Below are 26,063 nucleotides of genomic sequence, written 5' to 3'. Positions count from 1 at the left end.
GTCTTCCATCATACCAGCCCTTTAACCAGCCTCTCTGTTCTTCCTTTCTCTTCAGTCCAGTTCTCTCAATTTATATTTACTTGGCACCTACTGAATGCCAGCCCTGTTCTAGGTGCTGGGAATACAGCCAGGAAGGAACAGAAAAAGCTTGTACCCTCAGGGAACAGAGGATTTTCGAGGAAGCAAACACATCCCCGGGAGGACCCTGGATTATCCTGCACAGCACAGCTTCTGTGCCTCCCCCTCCAGGGGAATTTCCAATGGGGGAACCACCGACTTGACCTGGAGGTATTTTGAGATGGTGGTCCCTCTAGCTTGGAGAAGACTGGGGCATATCTTGTCCTCTCAGTCCTGGCCAGTGCCACACCCTCCTCTCCTCCCTGAAGATGCTACTTCAGTCTCTCCCTGCACTCTGTGGTTCCGACTGTCCTCATTTCAGAGGCCAGGCCTTTGAGGCCTGTCTTCCTGTCCTCACTTCCTTTCTTTCCTTTTCTTTTTAAAGTATAGTCAATTCTCACCTCTTTTTACATCTTAGTCACCACAGACTGGCTTCTGCCACTCCAAAGAAAGGCCTCCCCTCTCCCCCACCCCATTGGGCCTTTGAGATTACTCCCCCCACCCCCACAACCCATGTGCTCTGCGCGCACCCGGCTCTCTCCCCGCATATCACCTCCATCCGAAGTGCATGATATGCCCAGGACCTCCTCCAGCCTGACCCTCCACCCCGAACAGTCCTAAGCTGGACACCTGCAGCCTCCTTACCTTCCTGGGGCCATGGTGGGCCTTGTCTTTCCCCAAACCTTCTCTTGCTCCAGCCTCCCTAAGACTAGGGTAGCCCCACTGTGCCCTGCAATCTCTTGGGCTCACCCCTCCTCTGCCATCACTCACCCTTACTGGGGAACCTGCCTTCTACCCAGGTTTCCAGTCAGCACTGCCTTTTGTCCTCACCCTCTGCCCACCTGAGGCCACAGCTTCCCTGCTGCCCTCTCCAGTCCAGCCTCTGCAATCCCGGCTGGAATCTGCTGGCCTAGACCAAAGACTACCCTCAGGGCCACATCCATCTTCAGATGGCCAGGTCTTAACTTTAACTCTCCCTTCAGGCTCAGAGACTCCTGACGGCCTGCTGACCTCTCGCTTGGCTGGATCTGGCTTCCATGCCTTTGCTGACAAGTGTCCTGGAATGCTTTTCCCGCTCCCAGAAGTCCTCATCAGTTATGCTACTGGCGGGGAGGTGGGGGGGGGTCACCACTTCCAGAAAGCCCTCCTGGAAGGCCTCTCCCATTGGGAACCTCCCCTCCCAGTGGCAGGTCCTATCTCCTAGTCCTGTCTGGAGCCTCACGCAGCTGTCTGAGCTCAGGCAGGACAATGCTTCTTTTGTATTTACTTTCTCCCTCTTTCACGTTCCCCTACCTTTTTTTTTTTTTTTAACCAAGAGCCTTCTCCAGCTACATCCTCCCCCCAAGCTCCCCACCCTCCGGACGCGGCCGTCACGCATGAGCCTCGGAGGATGGGGTCCTCTTAGGGTCAGGCGGAGAAAAATGAACGCAAGAGCTTCCTGGACCGCTGGGACCCGGCTGCGGGCTGGGAAGCGGATTTACTCCAAAACCTCGATGAGCAGGAAAACACCTGTTCACACAGGCCATGTTTACGTCCCTGCCAGCAGGGGTCGGGAGACGCCTGAGGCCGCGAGGGAGGGACCGAGGGGAGGAAGGAAGAAAGGGATTTACAGGGCGCGACCCTCGCCAGAAGGCATTCCTTCACGTCTTCACTATTTATCGGTTCAGCTGCGCGGGCTTGGGAGCCAAGAACAGCTGGGAGACAGCGCCGCGTCGCGCCGCACCATCCCCCTCAGACCACGCCTACCGCCCGGGCCCCGCCCCCGCTCGGGTCCCCGCGCCTGCGCGGCGCTCCCACGTGACGCCCCGAGGCCCCGCCCCGCGCGCCCGCCCCGCCCACGCGAGTGCGGCCTCCGCTTGCCGCGGCGCGAGGTGAGCGACGAGCGCGGGCCGGCGGAGATTCCCGCGCGGGGCGGGGGCAGGGGCCGGGCCGGGCGGGCGCGCGGGGCAGGCGTGGGGGTGGCTTGGGGCGCCGTCCGGCCGCAGGCGGGGCGGGGCGGGGACGGCGGCCTGGGGCTCTCCTGCGGCCTGACGTGGCGGCGGGCGGCGGGCGGCGGGCGGCGGGCGGCGGGCGGCGGGCGGGACCCCCGGGCGCGACGGGGCGGGAGCTGCGCGGCCGTGGGAACGCCGGCGTCCTGGCCCTGGACGGACGTGTCGCCTGCCGTCCGCGCGCGTCCTTCGGGGCCGCGACCCCAACGCCGCGCGGGCGGCCCTGCAACAGGCGGTGGGTCGAGAGGCCGTCCCCCTGGCGCGACCTTGGACCTCGGCCCGGCCGGCTGGGCCCCTGCGCGCCGCGGGGACAGACCTGGACGGACCTGGACGGACCCCGAGGCCGCGCTGTCAGTGCGACGACTCGGCCCGGAGCGCCCGCTGCCGGTCCGCCCGCTCCCAATCCCGGCCCCGCCGCGGGGCGCCTCCTAGCCCTGCTCCGGCCTGCGATCCCAGATGCTCCGGGGCGCATCCCAGCCCGCACTGGCGTAGGCCGCCGTCTGGGAAGTGGGACCCCCGTTCCCTTTGTTGCGGACTTGCTTGCTTCGTGCTGCCAAGGATTGGGCTTCGTGGAGGGCAGACAGTGTTTGGGGCTTTGCAGAGGACGGGGGTGCCTACTCAGTAGATAGCGTTGAGTTGAACGTTCTGCAGAAATGTGTCCGGCTTTGTCATCCATGAGTTCAGGAAAATTCATTTTATGTCCTTCCCTTTGTACCTACTTGGGACCAGATGCCTTCCTGCTCCCTCTAAGGCTCTGAGCAGCACTGAACACAGAGACTTGCTTGTGAAGACCAGAATCAGGAATGTCATGGGGCCGGAGGGAGCTTAATCTATGGAAGGGCTTCATGGTAGAGCAACCCGTGGAAAATGAATAGGTGGTCGAGGGTGCCAGGGAGGCATAGGCAGGGATTACAAAGGATTTGCAGCATTTCACTTAACTTTTTATATTTTGAAAATTTGTCAATTACCAAAAGGAAGTTACACTGTGAAAGGCTGTTCTTTGTGTGTGAAGTCAGCAAAGATTGAAAAGGGAGCTATTGGTGTGCTAGACAGTGGTTGGAATCCAGTCTCACACTTTGCTGGTAGGAGAATAAATTGGTACAACCTCTAAGGAGGGTGACTTGGCAATAGCTGTTAAAATGTCAGCTATACATTCAGATTGAAATGATCCAGCAGCCCGTGTCTAGGAAATTTTCCTCAGATAACTGCTGCATATATGGCAAAGCTAAATGACTTTAAGTGTGAAAATGTTGGCAATAGCAAACAATTAGAGGAAACCCAGCTGTCTGAAAAGAACTGGTTAAATAAAATAGTTATCTATACCTTCGACTGAGGGGAGGATATGAAATTACCATGTACAAAAGTTAATAAGTAGGGGAATGTAGTTTTAGAGATTTGCCTGCAAAAGCGTAGATGCCACCTGGAACAGCAGTGGGAAAGTAGTTTTTTCTGGGACAGGATCTGGTCGGGGGTCATAAGTGGGAGGCAGAGCTAAGTTTCATAATACAGTTTATGTTTTATAGTAGAATCTGTTTTTCATATTTTTCCCCATAACGGTTCAGTAGGAATTGAAGAACACATTGACAGGGGGATAATGGAGGGACATGATTGGGGAGGGCAGACGTTCACAGCCTGTGGCAGGTGCCTCGCTGGCAGGTGGTGCTGTGGCCAGGAGAGGGAGCAGCCCGGCCCCATAGCTTGGTGCCCCCGACCCAGAGCAGCCAGCTGTCCACTGTCATTTCTGGTTGGTTCTAAGATGTGTTTGCAATAGTTGGTTTTACTAACTGTGTTTCTGAGGCCCCTTTTTAAATCTGTTTGCCTTTTTTGAACATACTGACTCAATCATTAGAAGGTATGCTTGAATTTAAAGCACGATGCAGACAATCTCAAATGTACTTGACTCAGAATCTTGGTCAGAGAAGGCAGGGCCTAAAACCCTCCCCTCCACTGCCCCTTGGACCTGTTGTCAATTTTTGCATCCTTTCCTGTGTAGGGGAACGCAGTGTTCTCTCCCAGTAGCAGAGGGAGCACTAGTCTGTGCTGGTGCTTCTCTCTGGTCCTTTAGGAATTTTAGGATGTCCCAAGGGGCTGGGGGCTTGTATTTCGCTTTTCCCAGCTGAGCCTGACACGCGGGTTAGGCATGCAGTGAGTCTCTGCTGGGTAGGGGACCAACCCCGGGTGGTCTGTCTCCAGAACCCTTCTGTTCACGGGAAGTGGAAGGAGATAAAATGGAGAGAAGAATCTTGGCAATGAAGGGACACCCATCAGGACGAAGAGGCCCCTGGTTTGGACAGTGGTGGGAGGGGAGAGGGACTTAGCAGATTCGGGACCACAGGTGAGCGGAGAGAGGGACAGGAGCGAGCGTGGTGACCTGCTGGTACTGCCTACCAGGCTCAGTCCCCTGCCATGTGTCCTGCCAGCTGACAGCCGCGGTGCTGAGGTCCGGAGTTGCGGTCAGGATGGCGGAGGAGCAGGAGTTCGCCCAGCTCTGCAAGTTGCCCACGCAGCCCTCCCACCCACACTGCGTCAGCAACACCTACCGGAGCGCACAGCACTCACAGGCCCTGCTCCGGGGGCTGCTGGCTCTCCGGGACAGCGGCATCCTCTTCGACGTCGTCCTGGTGGTGGAGGGGAGACACATTGAGGCCCATCGCATCCTCCTGGCTGCATCCTGTGATTACTTCCGGTGAGTCTGCACAATAAGGCCGTGAGTGGTGCCAGCTCCACTAGGTGGACCTGTCAGCACTGACCTCCACCGGCCGGTGGGCTCACCCTGGGCTCCTCCCGCTGCTCACTGTGACAGGGGTCTCAGGGTATGTTTTTCTATCAGCTGTCCTAGCTCTAGGGCATGTCATCTTTTTCCCTTTTCTTTCAAAGACAATGTCTTCAGCTTTACTTGTAATACTGCATTTTAGGAAATTAATTTTCTGCTGTAAGTTTAGTATGTCAGTGTGAAACAGATTTTCTTTCTACTTTGTTTCAGTCTGTTTAAGGCAGGATTGTCTCTCTGCAACCCTGCAGATAAATCCTGGTGTTTCAGCTATAGGAAAGTTTTAAGAAGTCGAGTACATACGGAAACCAATTTTTAAGAATCCTTTTCTTAGAGGTATTTTAAGGGCTTTTGGAGCATTATGTAAATCCTTAAAATTCTTATCACCCACATTCTAAGAAATAAATCTACACTTTAATAAGACACTCTTAAGATATAAAACAATTTTTTTGGTGGGGGAGATGTAATTAGGTTTAGTGGAGGGACTGGGGATTGAACCCAGGACCTGTGTATGTTAAGCACGCTGTCTACCAGTGAGCATACCCTCCCACTCCTGGTATAAAACAGCTTTGATAGCAGTTGCATTCTGTGCTAGGCCTACCCCATTGCTTTGCCACAGGAACAGAGTGGACAGACTTCATGAACCTAGTCAGTCTGTGTGCCGGCACAAACACGCAGCTTCATTTTATCAGCGGGATTTTCCCATCTACTGATGAGAGAGTTACACTAACAGAACTGCCCACATTTAATGGGGAAACTTAAAAACAATACCTTCCCTTTTCTGGAAATGGTTACTTTGGTCCCAAAACAGTGACTTCTCTTGGCTCCTGCCCACTGAGGAGAACAGAGCGGAAGAGAACCAGTGACTGTCCCGTCCTGTGGTTTTACCTCCGGGACAGAAGTGGAAAGGAACCTCACTTTTAAATGACGACCTAATAATGACGAATAACCTGACATTTTAACTCTGAGATTTTCTTCTACTGTACTCTGGTTTCCCATCATTTCATTAAAAAGCATTTCAAATCCACGGAAACGTTGAAAGAACAGTATCATGACCACCTGGACACCACTTGTCACCATTTGGCCACATTTGCTTTCTCTGCCTTTGTAGCACACACCTTTTTTGGAAGACATTGTGACAGTTTATGCCTTAGTCGCCCCCCTACAGCGTTTCTGTAATGCGCAGTAAGCCCACATGGGCCAGGGCACCTCTTGGGACCTCTGTGAGCGAGGCGGTGCTCAGTACCAAACATGTGCCATCTCCGCAGCCTCGCGATGTGCACGGTTGCCCCTGTTTACTCCCTTTCTTGGCCACCCACGTCCTAGTCACATCGTCTCACCCCTCGGAGTCCCTGCCTCCCACCCTCCTTGAGGGGCCCTTCTCCTGTGTGACTCACCCCAGCATGGGGCACCTTGGGCAGAGCTGGTGGCACGAGCCCCCCCAGAGGCTGCTGGCAGGGCTGAGCGGAGCTCCGAGCCCGAGACCCTCTGTTTCAGCTCCCGTTCTGTTTGGTTGTTTTGTCTTCAAGTCTTGGTTGTACTTCTCACTTTTTTGTTCTAGGAACTGTTGAGCAAAACATTTCTTTATGGTTTAAGTGCTTCCTGTTCCCCAGGAGTTCATGGGGTGTGTGACCCAGTGGTCAGTGCCACCTTGGGGCAGACGTGTGCAGGGACAGCAGTGTCCCTTCCATGTGTGGGGGTTTCTGCCTGTACAGGCTTTGGGAGACAGGCAGGCCCGTGGGTGGGACAGGGCTGTGGGGAGGACTTGGGACCAGAAGGTTCAGCACTGGGGTCCTCCCCACTCAGGGCCTCCTGGACGCACCCTTGAAGCCCTCGGGGGGGCTCCTCTCCCCGCAGGCCATCCTGACACTGTCACACTGCCGTTCCTCAGGGGCAGTGCGGGTGCCGCCTTTCCCTCGCTAATGTGGACAAGGGTGAAGGGGGCTGTGGGGGGTGCGCGGCCAGGCCCTGCAGTGGAGTCCTGAGCGGCCCGGTGCAGGGTCGGGCGGCAGCCCTCGTCTGCTGTGCAGGGTGCGGCCAGCACACAGGAGGCTGCAGCTCGTTGTGGGTGACAGGGTGAGGTGCTCAGGGGGACCCCCGCCTGCTGGGCCTTGTTCTTGGAAGGATGGCTGGTTCCGAGTTAGGAACCCTTCCTCGGATGTGAGGCATCTGTCAGCGCTCGGCGACCTGGCAGGTGGCCATCCAGACACATGGTGGGCGTGTGATAATGTCCAGTGTCATTCCCGCAGCTGAAACCCTTTCTAAATAAGAAGAAATCTGAAAGCACCTCTGTACCCTTGCCCGCCCCACCTGCTGCGCCCGCGGTAGCCGGTCAGCCCTCTTCATCCGTTCTGTCTCCTGGTTTGGAATTTTCACACCCTCAAAGCTCTGAGACTCAGGGTGGTTTTGTTTTGTTCCCTGTGTTGCTAAAACATCCTGAGTGTCCTCCTAGAACTGTTTTGTTTGTGGATAGCTGTCCAGTGTGTCCAGTCGTTTTATCTTTGAGGTGGGGGCTGAGGGGGGAGGAGTTAGGTTATCCAGTGTCGCCAGGTTTTTGTTTTTTTTTTTTTAAATAAGCTTTGTTTATTTACTTACTGTTTGAATGGAGGTGCTGGGGATTGAACCCAGGACCTTGTGCCTGCTAAGCACGCACTCTATCACTGATCTATACCCTCCCTACCCTGGTTTTTTATTTTTTTAAGTTTTGGAGGTACTGGGGATTGAACCCAGGACATTGTGCGTGTTAAGTACACACTCTACTGCTGAGGTATACCCGCTGCCCTCCCCCCGCCCAGTTTTTTAAAAATATAAGTTTGGCGCAAATTGATCAAGCCATGAAACCCACCCTGAACTGATAATGAGACTGCTTTTCTTTTTTCCACCGTGATGTGTGGGTCTTTATACATTTGGCTTTGGAAATATCACGGTGTTGGGACTTGGGGTCCTGACCCAGGCCCGGTGTGGGGACAGGACATCACAGAGGGCACAGACACAGTCTTTCTCCAGTTGGATGAGACACCTGGCCTCAAGCTTTGGGCGGGGCTTTGAGGGCTGGAACAAGCTGACACAGGAAATGTCCCCACCTTAAGTCAGCGGCAGCTTGCTTGCTTTTGTGACATGTGGCTGTGACATCCTGGCAGTAGAGGGGGCCTCGTGCTCTGTGGTCTGGGTGCCTTCCCCTCACACGGTTGTTGCCCTGCTGGTGGGCACTTGGTGAACATCCTTCTTTTTTTTTTTTAATAAATTTTGATTTTAAAAAACATAAAATTTATCCTTTTAACCATTTTTAAGTGTATGGCTCAGTAGTGTTAGTTATGTTCACATTCTTGAGCATCCAATCTTCAGAACTTTCTCATCTTGTAAAACTGAAACGGTACCCACTAAGCATCCCCCACCCCCTCCTCCCCAGCCCCCATACCCGTCTGTCTCTATGAACTTGACTGCGCCAGAGGCCTCATATAAGTGGGGTCATGCAAAATTTGTCCTTTGGTGACTGCCTTCTTTCAGTTAGCACAGTGTCCCCAAGGTTCATCCGTGTTGTTGCCTCAGAATCCCCATCCTTTGTAAGGCTCAGTGATACTCCGTTGTTTGTATGCGCTGCATTCTGCTTTTCCTTCATTGGTTGGTGGACTCTGGTTCTTCCCCCTCTTGGCTGTTGTGAATAACGCTGCCATGAACTTGGGTGTACAAATATCTCTTCGAGACCCTGCTTTCAGTTCTTGTGAGTATATACTTAGAAGTGGAATTATTGCATCATATGGCAATTCTGTTTTTAATTTTTTGAGAAATCTCCATACTATTTTCCAGAATAGCTGCACCAAATTCCATTCCCACCAGCAGCGCACAAAGGTTCCGTTTCTCCACATCCCACCAACACTTGCTGTTTTCTGCTTTTCTGATACTGGCCATCTTAATGGGTGTTGAGGTATGAACATTACTAAAAATCTTTTTCCAGCTTACGTTTTTATTTTGGCGTAATTTCAGAATTATCGAAAAGTGGTAAGAATATCATAAAATATTAAACATCCACTTTGGGTTAAAAGCAAAAAAAAAGGAATGGATATATGTTTTATTTTTCTTCTGGCCTTTTTTTCCTCCCTAACTTACTTTGAAAGATGTCAGTCCTACAGAAGAGGTGAAAGACGGGTCCCCCTGTGCCCTGCGCCCAGGTCATCCATTGTTTCCATTTTGCCATGTGTGTTCACTTCCGAGTAAGTTGTGAAATATGACAGTTTATCTTGAAATACTTCAGTGCACCTCTGAGAATAAGGATCTTCTCCAGAATATCTACGATACCATTATCAGTATAAAGGAAATTTATAGTCATTCCATAATTTTTTCTGATATTAAGTTCATACTTGAATATTCTTAATTATCCACAAAATGTCTTACATCTCCTCACTTCCCCTTCACTCAGGATCCGGTTAAGGTCTTCACGATGTGTGGGTCCTTTCTTAAGATGATCAAACGCAGCTGAGTTGATCTGTCACCCGCTCCCTGCTCAGGGGGGTGAGGTGGGGTGATCAGCATGCCAGCATTGCGGTCCCCCTCCTCTGCTGTCGGTGTGGTCGGGTCACAGCACCACCAGCAGAGTGCAGGAGAGCCACCTGGGCCTGGGAAAGCTCCCCGAGGGGCTGAGTGTGGAGTGACGTGCCTGCCCGGGTAGGTCTGTGGGGAGTTGGCCCTGCAAGACCGCCGGGAGACCCAGAGGCTGGCTTGGCCACAGGAAGGCCCACCACGCCCACGACACAGGTACCAGCTCTCCACCCCAGTCTAGGTGTGTAATGTGGTCCCAGTGAAAATGCCAAGAGGGTTCCCTGCACATAGTGGTTCTGAAGTCTCGACTTTAAAAAGGCAAGCAAGGGCGAGGAGCTTGTTGAGCACCAGGTAACGAAAGTGGACTGGCCGCCCACACCGTGAAGCTGCGGCGGCTGAAACGGCTCTGGTGCTCAGAGCCCAGAGCATTCTGGGAAAGGACGGGAAGCCTGGAAGCGGACACAGACTGTCCGGAACTTTGGAGTGAAGGTGCGTCCCTGGGCGCCATCTGGAAACAGGCAAAGCTGGACCCCTGCTTCCCACCTGCCCCAAGATGAATTTCAGGTGGATTGACAATTTTAGTTGTGAAAGATGAAATGAAAAAACGAGAGGAAGTGTTTTTAAGGACATCTCGGAAGGAGAGAGCCTTTCTAGGTTTGACACAAAATTCACAGGCAAAAAAGAAAACGGTAAGTTCTTATTCAAAGTCTGCAAACTTCTGCATGTTAGACAGCATCATAAACTCACAAGATTCAAGCTAAAGAAAGAAATTCAACTCATCCAGGAGGGAACAAGCTTCTTTAAATTGATGAGACAGAGTCCGACAGAAAATGGGCACAGCATCTGGACTGTTTAGAAAAGAATGTCCAGACGGTTCCTAAGCCTGTGACAACAGACAGGTCCTGTCCAGTTGGTCACGCAGCTTCTCCCTCTCCTCGGGGTGGCCGGGCCGGAGTCTCTGGGTTCTGAGGATGTGGAGCAGGCACCCATCCCCAACCCCGGGGGCATCCGTGACCGTGGCGGCGGTGCTGTCCCAGCGTGAGTGTACAGACCCCTTCGTCCAGCACGTTCCATCCTGGAATGAATCCTTCCGTTCATACCAACAGAGCTCACAGGGCAGGACCGTCCATCGGGCAGATGATGGGAGGTGATGGTAACCCAGGTGGACCCCGGCGTGAGGGGCTGAATCAGTGCTGTCACCTTGACAGAAGTGGGTGCTGTGTGTCCTGATTACGGCCCCTACTAGGGTGTACTGTGGAGTCAAAGCCACAGGCAAAACTAGGCGTGTGCCTGCCTCCCAGGATGGTGCCTCCCTGGGGAGGGGACTGGTGGCCAGAGCAGAGGAAGGAGCGAGACTTTCACCCTTTCCTGTGTTTCGTGTGTGTGTGTGTGTGTGTGTGTGTGTGACCTAGCCAGAATATAAACAATATAAAAATAGCCACTCTCCCATCATCTCCGTGTTGCTGTCTCATTTCAGCCCCGATGCCTCCCATGGCCGCCAGCCTCTTCCCTGCAGACACCTGACTAAGGTCACCATCTCCGCTGGGTGTCCCCTGGCGCCCCGCACTGGCGGTGCCAGGATGGGACGCCTGCTGCCCTCTTGCACCCACTGCTCCCAAGTCCGGTCCGCACAGCTGCTGCACCACCCTCCAGCCGAGGGCCTGGATCCTCCGGTGCCCTCTCAGGTCCTCGCTGTGGGCCCGCCCTGCCATCGCTCTCCCCCTGCTCCCCTCCCCAGCCGGGCCCCCCTCAACCAGATTGCCCTGCCGCTGTCCTTCCCAGCATTTCCACAGCCTGAAATGCCTGTTTCCGCGTCTGCTGTCCTGTCTGGCATTAAGCTCCGTGTACGTAGGAATCTCGCCACCTCCTTAGCTGCGGCTACACCAGCTCTGTGAGCGGTTCTGGCCCTTCAGTCGGTGCTGAGCTCGTGCGTTTCACTGTTTCCCGCTTGTTCCGCCTTTCACAGTGTGCCCTGGGCTGCTGTGGTCCAGGAGTCATGCTAATGCGTGCAGCGGAGAGCCAGCCTGATGTGGTCCCTGCCCCCAGCAGCTTGTGGGCATCTCCCGAGGGCTGACTCAGAGCACAAACCAGCGTCCGGTCCTCCCGCTCCTGCCCCGTGGGCTGCTGCTCTGTGGCAGGGCTGGTGTCCCCATGGGTGTAACCCCACCTGTCCTGTCTTTGCAGGGGCATGTTTGCTGGGGGTTTGAAGGAGATGGAGCAGGAAGAGGTTCTGATCCATGGCGTGTCCTACAATGCCATGTGTCAGATCTTGCATTTCATATACACATCCGAGCTGGAGCTCAGCCTGAGCAACGTCCAGGAGACGCTGGTCGCCGCCTGCCAGCTTCAGGTGAGGCTCCCGGACTGAGCTGGCAGACCCAGGCGGGTCTCCCCCGTGCCGCTGGGCAGTGGTGCCAGGGCCTCTTTGTCACTGAACTTTGAGTGCTAGTTTTCCTACAGAATTAGGGAGCTTTCTGAGGCTCTGACAGTGTGACTTAGATTTCAGAAGATAGGGTGACTCTGGGAGGCCCCACAGCCCCCTGTGCCGTCACAGCGGCGAGTGGGCAGGTGGAGCTGAGCCAGGGCGGCCCTCATAGCTCAGAGCCCTGCTGTCTCCCGCATAGCTCGGGGCAGCAGAGCTCTTAGGACACACGGGAGGGAGGCGAACTCTGTTCACCTCCAGCAGCCCGGCTGTGTTTTGGTTTATTTTGAACACACTGGGCTTCTATGCAATGTTGTTTTTAAAGCAGGTTTCACTTGGCATGTCAGCTCCAAGCCCGCAGGCCTGCCAGGTCATGTTTGTTCATATAGCCAATGCCTGTTGGTGGCCTGCCCCCAGTGTGCTGTGCCTTTCATGCTGTCCCCAGGGCGTGGGTCTGAATCTTGGCCCCTGGGTCACCCCAAGTGAATGAGTTCCTTTCTCTGAGCCTCCACCGGAGGCCCTGCTGCTCTGACAACAGGGGCAAGACTCAGGACAGGACAGCCCCTGGGAGCAGGAGCTGCTCCAGGGCCCATTCAGGGCTGCTGGCTCTCACCTGCGGCCAGGGCCGGTGTTCAGGATCCTGGCCCACAAGAGATCAGGGGTGGTATTTTAGGCAGAGGAGGCCAAGCAGAAGCGCTGCTAAGGGAGGAGTGGATGGTCAGGTGAGACTTTCAGGACCTAAAAGAGCAGCACGATAGGGACATTCCTGGCGGGGCAGACACACGCCTAGCACTTTGAAGGCCTCCATCAGCCCTCATTGTCACCTGGCAAGCACCAAATGTCTTGAATCAGGAAAAATAAAAAGATTTTAAGCACTTATTAATAACCTTGAAGTTCAGCCGACTTACTCTACACGTGATGATTTGCTTGTTGGTGGTCCTGGGTAGGGGAGGGAGTCCCATTGTGAAAAATTCTAAAATCCTGCAGAACTTAGCAATCCTGGGCAGCCTGCCCGGGCCCTTCCCTGGCTTCCCTGTGCCTTGCTTTGGTCACCTAATCCCAGGCTGTCCTGACCCTGTGGCCCAGTCCTCAGCTCTCACCTGTGCGTGGTCCTTGCACCACCCTGCCCAGCCCTTCTGCATGCAGAGAAGGCCAGCTGGGTGCCCCACACTCCGGGGAGTCCAGTGGGCCTCCACCCAGGCAGGATGCCCTCCAGCTGCTTAGGAGGTCTGGGTCAGGTGCAGGGTGGGTGCCGGGTGTGGTCTCGGAGCACGCCATGGGCAGTTCTGAGCGAGAGGTGGGTCAGGGCCTTCTCCTGGGGTGCCTGGTGGTTCGCTGGGTGTGCAGTTGTGGGGGTCGTGGCAGGAAAAAGGAGCTAGGTGTCTTCTAGAGGCCCCAGGAGAGCTTGGGGAGGGGCGGATGCGGTCCGGGTGCTGCTTCCTGTTGGGTTCCAGTGCTTTGGATCTAAAGGCGGCTGACGCGTGTCGGGGGTCCGCCCTGGGCCAGGTGGTTCCTCTCCACTTTATCCCTGTTTTTTGGATGAGAAAACTAAAGCTTGGAGACACGTTGGAGCTGGGATTTAAGCCTTGTCAGGGTGTGGTGAGCCCCGGGTGTCCCCTGTGTGTCAGGGAGAAGGCAGCCAGCCTCCAGGGCAGGGAAGGGTTGGGTGTGAGCTGGGCCAGTGGCAGAGGATGCCAGCCTGTGAGCCCCGGGCCCGCCTCCGTGCTCTGCCTCGGGTCTGACGGGTCTTTTCTGTCCACAGATCCCGGAAATCATCCACTTCTGCTGTGACTTCCTCACACCCTGGGTGGATGAGGACAACATCCTGGACGTCTACCGGCTGGCCGAGCTCTTTGACCTGAGCCGCCTGACAGAGCAGCTGGATGCCTACATCCTCAAAAACTTCGTCGCCTTCTCACGGACTGACAAGTACCGCCAGCTGCCCCTGGAGAAGGTGTACTCGCTGCTGAGCAGCAACCGCCTGGAGGTGTCCTGCGAGACGGAGGTGTACGAGGGCGCGCTGCTCTACCACTACCCGCCCGAGCAGGTGCAGGCTGACCGGCTCCCGCTGCATGAGCCCCCAAAGCTCCTGGAGACCGTGCGCTTCCCCCTCATGGAGGCCGAAGTCCTGCAGCGCCTGCATGACAGGCTGGACCCCAGCCCGCTGCGGGACACGGTGGCCGCTGCCCTCACCTACCACCGCAACGAGAGCCTGCAGCCCAGCCTGCAGGGCCCACAGACTGAGCTGCGGTCGGACTTCCAGTGTGTCGTGGGCTTCGGGGGCATCCACTCCACACCGTCCACTGTCCTCAGTGACCAGGCCAAGTATCTGAACCCGCTGCTGGGCGAGTGGAAGCACTTCACTGCCTCCCTGGCACCCCGCATGTCCAACCAGGGCATCGCTGTGCTCAACAATTTTGTGTACCTGATCGGAGGCGACAACAACGTCCAGGGCTTCCGCGCTGAGTCCCGGTGCTGGAGGTAGGGCCCCCTCGGCCGGGCAGCACAGGCCCAGGTAGCAACCTGGGGAGCAGCTCCGGCCAGACGTGGTCCCGTGGGCCGGGCAGTCAGCCTCTTGAATCAGCTGCAGCTGTTGTGTGGACCGAGGCCCTGGAAGGCGCAGCAGTGTGGTGCGGACGGCCGGAGCACCTACCCCGCTCCTGTCCCCTCCCCTCAGACCTGTTCATTGCAGCTCACCCCGGGGCTGGGTGGGGGCTGCTCTAGCCTGGGAAGGAGGGGATGGGCCCAGATCTCTCCACCTCGCCCAGCCTCTACCCCCACACCCTCCTCCTGGCTTCCTTCACCTGTCCGCCTGACTTCTCTCCTGGCTCCAGAGGACCAGGACAGCGGCGGCCTGTGGGCCTGCTCCTCCAGCGCAGAGCAGAAGAGGCCTGCAGACAGTACTGAGCCTCCTACTGAATTTCCCCCAGGCCCCCTGGTCCTGTTGTCCGCTGTGTGCTGAGCACGAGGTTCTGGGGGGGAGGCCGTGATCCCATAAATCCATTTCTCTGCCTAGAGCAAGGGAGGTAGGCCAGACCCCTCACTGCTTGGGTTTCTTAGGATTTGGCTCCTGTGGGAAGTTTCCAACCCCTATAAGCTGAAAGGTGGCAGCACACAGAGAGATTGCCACCTGCTTCCGGCAGCTGTGAGCCAGGTGCCCACTGCCTTCATGTCCCTATCACATCTTGGGGCCAGGATTGGGTCCTGCGGTGGGGGTTGGTGAGACTTGGCCAGGCGGACTAGGGTGCAGAGCAACTGACAAGGTGGTGGGGAGGCCCCAGGTCTTGTCTCTGTAGAGGGAAAGGTTCATCCATCTCCCAGTGGACTCATCACTGCCAGGTGGACCTTACTTTTATTTAAGAGTCTGGTCCTCTGCCTTTCCCTTTTCACAGGTAGGGTCAGGTTCTGTTTCTAGGCAGGCGGCATCACTCCAGTGCCCAAGGTCCTGTGTTCCTAGCCTGCAGTAGGTACTGCATGGGAAGTAGCGGTGGTCGAGGGTGTCTCACTTGTGTTTGGGACGAAAGCTAAAGAAACTCCTCTTTGGAGTTGGTCTCTGTGGAAATAGAGCCCTGACCAGGAGGCTGCCGTTGTGCAGGGCTGTTGAGCAGGCATGCCTAGGGGCTGATGCACAGGTGGAAGCTGGGCAGGGCGCCAGACAGATGCAGTTGGGGAGTGGGTTGTGGGCCTTGGGCTCATGGATCCTGGCCCCTTGGGGCTTGTGGTCACCTGTGTCCACTCAGCACCCCTGCCTTGTACCCAGCAGAGTGGCGACCTGGGGCCTGGAGAGTCGGGGAAGGGCGGTGGGAGGCCCCCAGGGAGGGCCCGGCTGGGGCAGGTGCTGGCTGCTGGAAGGTGGGGCTGGCCCTGGGCTTTCAGGAGCCTTGGCTGCGAGGCTCAGGTGTGAGAGTCCTGGTGTGAGCAGGGGCGTGGCTGGTGAGGGTGGGTGGGATGGGCGCTGTCCCATGTAGTCCCGGGCAGGGTAGGTGAACAGCCATGGTGGGTGGGCAGCACCAGCAGTGTGAAAAGAGGGTGCGCGAGGTGGTGGCTGGGCATCCTGCAGCAGCTGAGGTTACCTGGGTTGAGGAGGTGAAGCCTTGTGAAGGCAGAAGGGGGCAGGGCTGGGGGGCAGCTCCATGCCAGGTGCTTGGGCGTGAGGTTTTGTCACGCAGGTTGACGGGGAGAGGAGACTGCAGGGCTCTGATTTGGGACAGCTGTGTCCCCTCGAGAGGGGTGTGGAGGTTGCCCTGCCCCCGCCCCCACCCGGGCGCCCCTTAGCCCAGCGGGTTGTTCCTCCAGCCAGCCAGCCCCCTTCCTGGAGGTGCCCACAGCCAGGAGGAGCTGCTGGGGAGCCGGGGGATGGGCCAGGACACTTAGGGGATGCCTTTGAAATGCCAGTGTGGGCAGGGCTGTGGCCTGGCCTGGACCACACGTGAGGAAGTACCGGCTGGAGACCACTCTGCCCGTCCAGTCAAGAGGCCATAAATAGGGACATCATTGATGGAGGGCGGGGCTTTGGGGTCCTTAAGGTGAGACAGGTGAGACATGGCTGTAGGGACAGCCATGGGGCAGCTTGGAAGATAGACAGTTGGGGGCCTGGAAACTGCCCACGAAGTTACCCCTGGAAGAGCCTGGCGCCCTGGGCAAAACCCAGCAGGCTGCGTGCAGGGGACACACTTGTGCTTGAGCTCCAGCATCAGGGGCAGCTGGGGAGGGAGGAGCCGGGTTCCTGGGCACAGCTGGAGGTACAGGCCCGCTGAGCTAGCGCTTGCGTCCGTGATATGCTGGCCCCCTGTCCCCACCAGGTACGATCCAAGGCACAACCGCTGGTTCCAGATCCAGCCCCTGCAGCAGGAGCACGCCGACTTGTGTGTGTGTGTCGTGGGCAAGCACATCTACGCTGTGGCCGGCCGCGACTACCACAACGACCTGAGTGCCGTGGAGCGCTACGACCCTGCCACCAACTCCTGGGCTTATGTGGCCCCGCTCAAGAGGGAGGTGAGGGAGCCCCTCCCAGAGGCCTTCTCCACCCACATTCCGTTCCTCACCGGGCTGTGCAGGGCGAGCGGGAGGCCGGGAACCGGGTCCAGCGTCAGTCACAGCCCTCCACATGTTCCACCCTGAGATTGGGGCGGGGGCTCCTGAGGTTAACCCAGCACCTGGGGAGAGGCCCCATCCCCCAGGTTCCACCCCTTCTGGCTTTGCCACCTGGGCCCCAGGCAGCTGCTTTAAGCCTGCAGTGTCCCCCATCTGTCCCTCAGCACGTGAGGTGAGCTGGGACGCGTCCAGAGATGTTAAACCAGAGGGACGCCGAGAGGCCTCCGACCTCCCCCACAGGCCCCTGGAGGGTGGGGCCTTCGAGAAGCCAGAAACACTTCAGAGGTTGTATTTTTCAGGTTTTTAAGAAGGAATTATGTGCCTCGTGCATAATACTTTGGCTTGTTCCAGTTTGAAGATGTTTAAAATGTGCTCACCACACCCAGTCAGTGCTCTGGGGAGGCGCCCTCTCACCTTCTGGACTCAGGGTGCGGGTCCCTGGCCCCCAGACCAAACTAGACACGAGATCCCAGGGCATGAGGGGGTCTTGAGGGTTCCCGTGTGCATCCCAGGCCTCGGCCTCAGCCTCAGCCAGGGGCTGGAGCACTGCTGGGCATCCTGAGCGCCCCGGGGCAGGGGCAGCCCTGCTCCAGGCTCTACCACGCTGGCCTGGCCAGGGACCTGGTCAGGAGCTCCTGCCTTGTCTCTCACCTGAACTCCTGTCTCTCCCCCTTCCTCTCCCCCCCAACCTTCCCTCCTCCTCTCCCGCCCCTCCCCCAGCCTGGTGGCCTCTGACAGGCCAACTCCTCCCTACACCCACAGGGTCTACCAGGCCAGGGGTTCCCACTGCCAGTCCTCCCAGCCAGGGAAGGCCCACCTGCCCCGTGGTCCTCAGCCTCTTTGGGGAGGAAGACCCTCTGGAGAATACTTCCAACCCATTCTTGGGCAAGGGGCAGGTTTTGCTTGGAGAAAACGGGGGTCCTTGAGACCTGGTGGCCATGGGCTCCATCCAGGCAGGGAGGGGGGCGGGGTGGGGCTCAGGGGCTCTTTGTCCAGGGTTGAGGGCGAGGTGGGGAGGCTGCACTGCTCAGAGTGGCCACAGAGGGGCAGCCTCGGCCTGCAGCTCGCTGCTCCCTGGTGTCTAGGTTCCTTTCTGTCCGTCCTTGGTGCAGCAGCCCTGTGTTAAGCACCTACTGTGTACCAAGTCCTAGGGATCCAGTGGTGATAAAAAGTGGCTCAGGTCCCCCCATGCTGTTTACAGCCTAGCAGAGAGACCATTCAGCCACTAAACAGATCAGTGCAGGGGGTGCCGTTGAGGGACTTGCAGGCTGAGCTGAGTGGTACTTGGGGAGCAGCTAGGGCCAGATGGATTGGGCGGACTGACTGGGGACAGTCGTCAAGGAGCTGCCAGTGAAACCATTCCACAGGGCACCGCAGCCGTTGGGAGAGCAAGGACAGACCTTCCAGGCCAGGAGAGGCTTCCAGTTTATCCTGAGGAAGGGGAAATATGGCGGGAGTGGGTGCTCATGAAGAGAAGGGGTTTCAGGAAACAGGCCCCGGGCCCTCGGGTGGTCCAGGCGGAGGTGATGAGGGCCTGTGCTGTGGCGGGGGGCTGTCGGGAGGAGGGCGGGGTCAACTGCAGCCTGGGGTCAGCCGCCCCAGAGCTCCACTTGCAGGACACACGAAAGTGCTTGGGACTCCAACGATGAGGGGGTCACTGGAGGCTCAATCAGAAGGCAGGTTAAGTGGATGTTTGAGGATCATGGAGGAAAACTAAACATGACACGGCCTGGCTCAGGACCGGCAGCCAGGGACGCCAGGCCAGGGAGAAGTGGCAGGCAGCCCCGGGAGGAGAGGCACAGGCCAAGACAGGACGAAATGGAGACAGGCTCTCGGCCACCAAGGCGGGGTGCAGGGAGGGGAGGGATGTGGTGCCGCCCGGCCCGAGTCAGAGGCCCCAGGGTGGGCGGGAGGAGCATGGTGAGCCCGAGTCCGACCACGAACCTGGGAGCCACGCCCGAGGGACGTGAAGCCCCGGTCAGCCGGCCGAGGGGGTTGGGACGGGCACGGAGGACACAGGAAGGCACGAGGTGGCGGGGCCACAGCAGGCACAGGCCCACTGGACAGTCCCGACAGCCGGGTCCCCATGGCCTGCTGATAACACCGGGCAGTGCCCTGGGCTCCGAGACGCTGACTGGGGACACTCATCACAGCGATCACCGGGATGAGGACGCCCAGGTTCCCCGCGCTGCTGGAGGCCTGGAAGAGAGCAGGACAGGGTCACCGGCGGGCGTGTGTGTCCGCACGAGAAGGCCGCCTGGCGCAGTTACGAGAACTGGACACCTTCCTCTGAAAGAAACGACGAGTCGGGTGTGTAGCGGCAGGGAGAGAACGCCCAGCAGCAGGTGACGGCACAGACCCGGCACCTCTGCGTGGACGCCGCACAGCGTCTCCTGGGAAGGCGCCCACCGCCGGCGGTAAGCGGAAGAAGACAGCCTGAGCGTCCGCTCCCACACAGAACCCACCACGCGAAACAGACGTTTACGCTAAACGTCTAGGAGGAAGTCTGCAAAGATGTTAACGATGATCATACCTGAGGGGAGCGATTTGGGTGCTTTTCAGTTAATCATTTATACGTTTCTGTACCTTTCCTACAACATACACAGATTCTTTCCAAGTTTAGGAAAATCTGATGGCTACTTAAAAATCGCTAAGTAAACCGTAGTCCAGACACACAGATATGGCCACGCGGGGCTGAGACGGGATGGGAGGTACAGAGAGTGGCAGAGGGAGTGGCCCTGGGGCCCGGAGGTGTCCTTGACGCAGCTCCATGTTAATGGGTGGGAAGACTTGAAGATGTACATTTTTCCCAAATGGATGTGTTTGACTCAGTTGCTATCCCAGTAAGAGGTTTTGGAGACGGAGGAGGGATTCTAGAATTTATGCAGAAAAGCAGAGGACCTAGAACACCTCAGATACTTCTGGAAAACCATAGAGTAGGAGGGCTCAGTCTACCTGGTTTTAAGACTTGCTGGATACAGTCATTATGACCATGGTCTTGCGGGGGACAGACAGGGAGGTCAGTGGACCAGAGTGGAGAGCCCAGAAACAGACCCGCGCAACTCACCCACTGATTTTTGACAGAGACACAAAAGCAATTGAACAGAGGACGGTCTTCCCACAGACAGTACCCGAGCAGCTGGACGTCTGCAGGCAAGAAAGTGAACGTCCACCCAAGTCTCATGCCTTGTACAAAAAAGTAACTCACTATAGCTTCCAGACTTCATGTAAAGCTAACTAGCATTTAGGGGAAAAAAAGAGAATTGCCTGCATCCAGGGCTCGGCAATGTGTGCTTCAGCTTGACCCCCAGAGCTCAAGCCATAAAGAGAAGAAATGATAAGTTGGACTTCATCAAAACTGCACACCAAAGAAGCCTCAAAACTCGTCAGTAAACAAACACCTAGAAAAGGCAGCAAAAGACTTGCGGAGACATTTCCATGGTGAGGGTACAGCCATGGCCCGGATACTCAGGGATGTGCGCCGTCACTGGCCAAATGAAAAAGCCACAGTGTGGACACCACCTGTTGGAACAACTGAACTGAGAAACGTGACGGTGTCCACTGCTTGTGGGGACACAGAGGGACCGGACGGCGGACACGGTGCTGGTGTGGGCGTGAGTGGTGCAGCCTTGCCAGGAGAGAGCCTGGCAGCATCTCTAAAAAGTTTATTTTCACAGACAGCAAGGACTTTGCACAGTGCAGGGAACTCTGTACAACAGCTCATAATAACCTAGAATGAAAAAGAATGTGAGAAAGAATATATGTATGTATAACTGGATCGCTGTGCTCCACACCAGAACAAACACGACACTAAATCAGCTCCACTTCGATAAAAAATAAGGAAGGAAATAAAAAGCTAACTTTCAGCTACCACGTGACTCAGCCGTCCTGGGCATTTACCCCCAAGAGACAAAACTCTCTGTGCACAAACACTTAATAGTGGATTTACTGGGAACAGCCAGAAACCAGGAACTCCTCAGCTGTCCTCCCGCAGTGAGGGGCTGACCAGGCTGGCAGGGACACAGGTGGGGACCACCGGCCACAGCAAGGAACCCAGGATGCACACGTCCACGTGGACGAGCCTGGGTGGTACAGACACCCGTCACCAAAGGTCACGCAGCACGTGAGTCTGTCTGTGTAACACTCAGGAGGACGACATGGAAGACGGCTGGCGGTGGCCAGGGATGAGGGCAGGGGTGATGGCAAATGGCAACATGGAGGCTTCTCATGGAGACAGGTGTCCTGTGCCCTGACTGGGTCGAGGTCAGCTGAGGTGACATTGTGCTGAGTTACACACGCTCTTACCGCTGGGCTGGGGAGTCGGGGTGAAGGACACATGGAGTCTGTTACTTCTTCCCGCTACTTGTGAACCTGCACTCACCGCAGGATGAAAACTTTAAGTAGAAAAGCAGCCGCAGGGAGAGGGTATAGCTCAGTGGCAAAGTGCATGCCTAGCATGCATGAGGTCTTGGGTTCAAACCCCAGTTCCTCTGATAAATAAATAAACCCAATTACCTCCCTCCACCCCAAAATTTTTTTTTTCAAAAAAATTGAAACAAAAATTTAAAAAGCCTCCCCAGATCCCCAGCCCTGATGGGAGAAGACTAACATTCCCCTGGTGTGTGTCCTGCCCCCTGCTCTGTCCCCTGCCCTCCACCCTTTCCCCTCTCCAGTCCCTGGCTGTGCCACCCTCTGCCTGGGTAACAGGCCTGGAGCCTCCACGCCCCCAGCACATGGCCACAGCGGGAGGGCCTGGCTGGCTGTGAGTGAGTGGCTCTGAGAGAGGAGGGCTAGGGTGGTAGGGGCTGACTGGGCAGCCAGGAGGTGCTCCCTGTCCCCGTGCAGTGAGTGGAGGATCCAGATCCCTCCCATCCCCACCCCACATACCGGTAACTTAAGATCCTTCTTCCGTTTTACATCTCCCTTTGTGCTCACCAAGTCATTGGGAGTTACGTGTAAACGAGAAAAGATTTTGGAAGTGGGGTCAGCAGGCTTGGAGGACTGGCTGGTCTTCGGGAGCTGGGGAGAGGTGGTGGCCCCTGGGCGTGGGTCCAGGGTTGGACTCCCTGAAGACGATGCTTTGATTTTCTTTGGGTACCCCAAGTAGATGTCTCCTTCGGGAGCAGAGAAGAGTCAGAGATTCTGTTCTTCCCCTTGTGGGAGCTCAGTGTCATCTCCGGGTGCTGGAGTTGTCCCCCACTGGGCAGAGGTCGGGGTGGGTGGCCGGCACTGCCCGTCTGGTGAGGGTCCAGGGAGCGTTCCCGTCAGGATGTGGGGGGCGGTGGGTGCAGTGGCCTGGGCGCCGTCCTCTTCCTGCAGGTGTACGCCCACGCAGGTGCTGCGCTGGCCGGGAAGATGTACATCACCTGCGGTCGCCGCGGGGAGGACTACCTGAGGGAGACACACTGCTACGACCCGGGCAGCGACACCTGGTGCAGCCTGGCCGACGGGCCAGTGCGGCGGGCGTGGCATGGCATGGCTACTCTCCTGGACAAGCTGTACGTGGTCGGGGGCAGCAACAATGATGCGGGCTACAGGAGGGACGTTCATCAGGTGAGCAGCGCCGCCCGCCTGGCTGTGCTCCCATCCCGTCCACTGGCTCCTGGCCAACAAGTAACTGCCACGTGGGTTTTTCCTTCAGTAGACTTTATTTCTCAGAGCAGTTTCAGGTTCACAGCCAGACTGAGCAGGAAGTGCCAAGATTTCCCGTATGCCCGCCCCCCAGCACCCCCACCAGATGGTGTAAGCGTTGTGATGGATGAACCTACCTTGGCACATGGTCCCCCGGAGTCCAGAGCTCACGTTAGGATCTCCCCCGGCAGCACAGGCTAAATGGATGCGTCCACCATCAGCACCACGCAGAGCAGCTCTGCTTGCCTGTATTATTATTAGACTAATTGTCAAGTTACCGTAACCCAAGGCAGAGCTTTCACAAGTGGAGACGGGTGAAGAAAACCACCTGTAATCCGGCCGTGTGCCACAGGTTCCACTCCTCCCTGTGCGTGGTTCTCCCTGTTGTCTCAGCGTCATTCTGTTCTTGTGGGGTGTGTTGTCCAGTTTAACACTGTCTCCATAGCCACCCCACCTGGATTTCAGTTTCTTGTGGTTGTGGGACTCAGCCCCGAGTCCCTTCTCAGCTTCTGGAAGCCTCCGCGTTCCCTGGCTCAGGGCCCTTCCTCTGCTGAGCCGGCAGCGGCAGCTTGTCCTCCCTGCCCGCCCAGCACACCTTCCCTTTTGTTTCAGGGGCTTGTGCAGCTAGTGGGTCCACCCCCTACCACCCACGCTGACTCCCTCACCCTACGTGCACCCCCTGCTCAGTCTGCGGGGCCCCTTTTCTGCATAAAGTAGCAGGTCCCAGGGAGCCGGGCACAGGCACCTCCCTCCGTAGCCAGAAAGCCAGAGGTGGTAGCCTCCGAGTTGACGGCCGGCCTCCATGTGGCTCTTGGGAATCTTGCATGTTGCGATCCTGGCTGGGCAGCCAAGTGCACGGTCTCGGACGCCTCGGTGCGCCTCCGCCAGCGTGGGGCCTGTGCCTTGTCCCCTGCCTCCCTGTGGCTGCTGGTTAACGGCTGACAGTTTGTCTCTGACATTTTATTTTGCATTTCTTGGCTTACTATAGGTTGGACGTTTCTCGTGTATTTGTTCACTGTATGGGGTCATTTTGAAGACAGGAGAATGTGGATGGTCATTATTAGTCAGCAAGCACCTGTTTACTATTTTACCTGCACCTCCCTTCGTGGGGTGCAAATCTTCAACTTCATTGGGGGTGGGGCGGGAGGAATGAGCCGGGTCCCCCAGCAGAAGAGATACCTGCATGCCTGACAGGCCGCAGGCTGGTGGAGGGGCTGGGCCCGAGCCCTTCCTCCTTCCTCCAGGGGTGCGTTTGCGCATGGCCCCACTGTGTCTCTCAGCCTCCTGGGAACCCAGTGCCTGGCTTGAGCAGGCTTCACTCCCACCTTGCCTTGCAGGTGGCCTGCTACAGCTGCACGTCCGGACAGTGGTCATCCGTCTGCCCTCTCCCGGCGGGGCACGGGGAGCCCGGCATCGCCGTGCTGGACAACAGGATCTACGTGCTGGGCGGCCGCTCGCACAACCGGGGCAGCCGCACGGGCTACGTGCACATCTACGATGTGGAGAAGGACTGCTGGGAGGAGGGGCCCCAGCTGGACAACTCCATCTCGGGCCTGGCAGCCTGCGTGCTCACCCTGCCCCGGTCCTTGCTCCTTGAGCCACCCCGAGGGACCCCTGACCGCAGCCAGGCCGACCCGGACTTCGCCTCCGAGGTGATGAGTGTGTCTGACTGGGAGGAGTTCGACAACTCCAGCGAGGATTAGGGTCCCGGGCTGGTGTCGGGGGGAAGGGTGATGGGAGCCCCCAGGGGGCAGTGGGGCCTGGCCGAGCACTTGACCCCAGGGTGGCGCTCCCCCCAACCCCAGGCTCCATGGGCTCGAGGCTCCTGCCACCCTTCCTTCTTACTGCCCATCAGCAGGTATTTTTGGGGCTCTGCAGGTCTGGGGCTGTGGATTACCCTAGGGTGGGGCCCTCTCCTCACCGGGAAGGGGCGTGCTGCCTCCAGCTGTTCTGGCCTCCCCGCTCCCTGGTCCTGGTCCCTGCTGGGCTGAGAAGGCACTCTTCTCCCAAGGGACCTAGGGACTGGCCCCTGGCAAGGGGCCTGAGGCACATCTCACCCCTCCTATGGGCAGGAGGCAGCAGCTGGGGGCTGGAGGGATGGCACGTTCCCAGGGACCTGAGGGGGCAGAGAAAAGTCACTTTGCCAAAATTTGGTTTTAGTGAAAAGATCCCCTCTGGCTGGGCTTTTCTGACCCTGTGTTGTTGATAAATGAAATAAATCATCTGACCCCAGGTGTGCACTGCTTTCCTTTGGCCCCGGCCTCACTTCCTTTCACAGCCTGTTCCAGGCTACAGCCTCAGGAGCCTGGTTTCCAGTCAGAGCTGCTGGAAGCAGTGGGAGGCTGAGAGCCGGCCCCCAGGCTAGAGGCATCCCCAGGACACCCATCCCGCCCTGGTGACAGGGTAAGCCCTTTCCCTGGTGAAGACCTCTCTGAACTTTGGGGATGGAGAGAAAGACACACTTCCTGATAGCCCCCCTGGGCCCGGGCCTGCCCACCTCCTGGATCTGAGTGCATGGTGGGTAGGGGGACCTGCATTTCCTTCAGGTGACTCTCCAGGCCCTTGCTCCTGCAGTGGGTGGGATCCTCGGGCAGGCAGGCTGGGGTCCTGCACAGCCCAGCCTCTACCTGAACACTCTCCCTTCCTGTTGGCCACAGTCCTGCAGACAGTTGTGACCCCACAGGCTCATGGACTGTGCATAGGGTGAACCCCCAGGGCTCTGTCCTCTCCTGGTGCCTGGGATGATGGGGTCTTCTCTGTCCATGTTCTTGCCCAGAGCCTGCTGTGCTGGCACCCTGTAGTGGAGTGGGGGGCAGGGGGGCGACGTGTGCTCTCATGGGAGGAAGGGCACAGGGGTGCAGGCAGCTGGCTGCTCTGGGCTCTTGTGGGGGCACCCCAAAGTCTGGGGGGTGGGGGGTGGGAAGTTGCTATCTCAGGGCCCAGTTACCCCCAAGGAAACAGCCCTGCTCCCAATCCCCATGTGACATCGTGCACTTACTTCCCTCTGGAAAGCCATCCTGGCCAGAAATGGTCGGCCCAGGCTCCTGGCTCCTACGGTTGGCCCACATGCCGGTCACTCGTATGGATGCCCAAGAACCCGCAGCTCCCTCATCCCGGTGTTCACCTGGCGCCAGGCCAGGCACACGGATGATCATTCACTCCACCTGTACTTCTCCAGCTCCTGGTTGGTGTTACGTGGCGGCAGGTACAGACGTGGGCACTGCCCTCAACACCCATACTCGCCATCAAGTACAAGGTGGCTGGGATGGGACATGTGCAGGGCGCTGTGGGTCTGAAACAAGGCTGGGGACAGTCCTGTCAGTCTTGCGGGCAGTGGGGCAGCCAGACATGGGTGGTACACGGATCGGGGTAGAAGGGCTTTGAGACATTCTGGAAGTCTAGGTGCCACCCTTCACAGAGATGGCACTTTGGGGGCAGGAAGCAGTTCTGGGGGAAGGGGAGGAAGGTGACGGAGTTTTAGGTGCCTCTTCCTCAACCCTGTCCA

The 26,063-nt window shown here is 57.4% G+C and overlaps 1 protein-coding gene across 3 annotated transcripts; it reads left to right on the top strand.

The window, feature by feature from the left end:
* The first annotated feature begins 1,938 nt into the window (after nt 1-1,938).
* Nucleotides 1,939-24,790, top strand: KLHL22 (kelch like family member 22). Of its 3 annotated transcripts, none has more exons than XM_031443199.2 (7): nt 1,939-1,988; nt 4,526-4,791; nt 11,596-11,761; nt 13,596-14,314; nt 16,636-16,828; nt 22,247-22,480; nt 23,896-24,790. In XM_031443199.2, the coding sequence occupies exons 2-7, from the start codon at nt 4,565-4,567 to the stop codon at nt 24,259-24,261; spliced, it is 1,905 nt and encodes a 634-aa protein (XP_031299059.1). In that variant the 5' UTR covers nt 1,939-1,988; nt 4,526-4,564; the 3' UTR covers nt 24,262-24,790. The 3 variants fall into 3 exon arrangements, with proteins under 3 accessions (XP_031299059.1, XP_031299060.1, XP_064337059.1); XM_031443200.2 differs by lacking the exon at nt 1,939-1,988 and adding an exon at nt 2,284-4,440; XM_064480989.1 differs by lacking the exons at nt 1,939-1,988; nt 4,526-4,791 and adding an exon at nt 10,966-11,096.
* Nucleotides 24,791-26,063: the final 1,273 nt, after the last annotated feature.

Source organism: Camelus dromedarius, chromosome 31 (genome assembly GCF_036321535.1).
Source record: "Camelus dromedarius isolate mCamDro1 chromosome 31, mCamDro1.pat, whole genome shotgun sequence".
Classification (NCBI taxonomy): Eukaryota; Metazoa; Chordata; class Mammalia; order Artiodactyla; family Camelidae; genus Camelus; species Camelus dromedarius.
The sequence above is the reverse complement of the archived record's forward strand: the minus strand, read 5'-3'. Positions and strand labels throughout refer to the sequence as shown.

Bases quoted from the DNA above. Each gene is read 5' to 3' on its own strand.
- KLHL22 (XM_031443199.2), top strand. From the start codon at position 4,565: ATGGCGGAGGAGCAGGAGTTCGCCCAGCTCTGCAAGTTGCCCACGCAG. The intron at 14,315-16,635 runs GTAGGGCCCCCT...TGTCCCCACCAG, and splicing joins GCTGAGTCCCGGTGCTGGAG to GTACGATCCAAGGCACAACC. The intron at 16,829-22,246 runs GTGAGGGAGCCC...CTCTTCCTGCAG, and splicing joins TGGCCCCGCTCAAGAGGGAG to GTGTACGCCCACGCAGGTGC.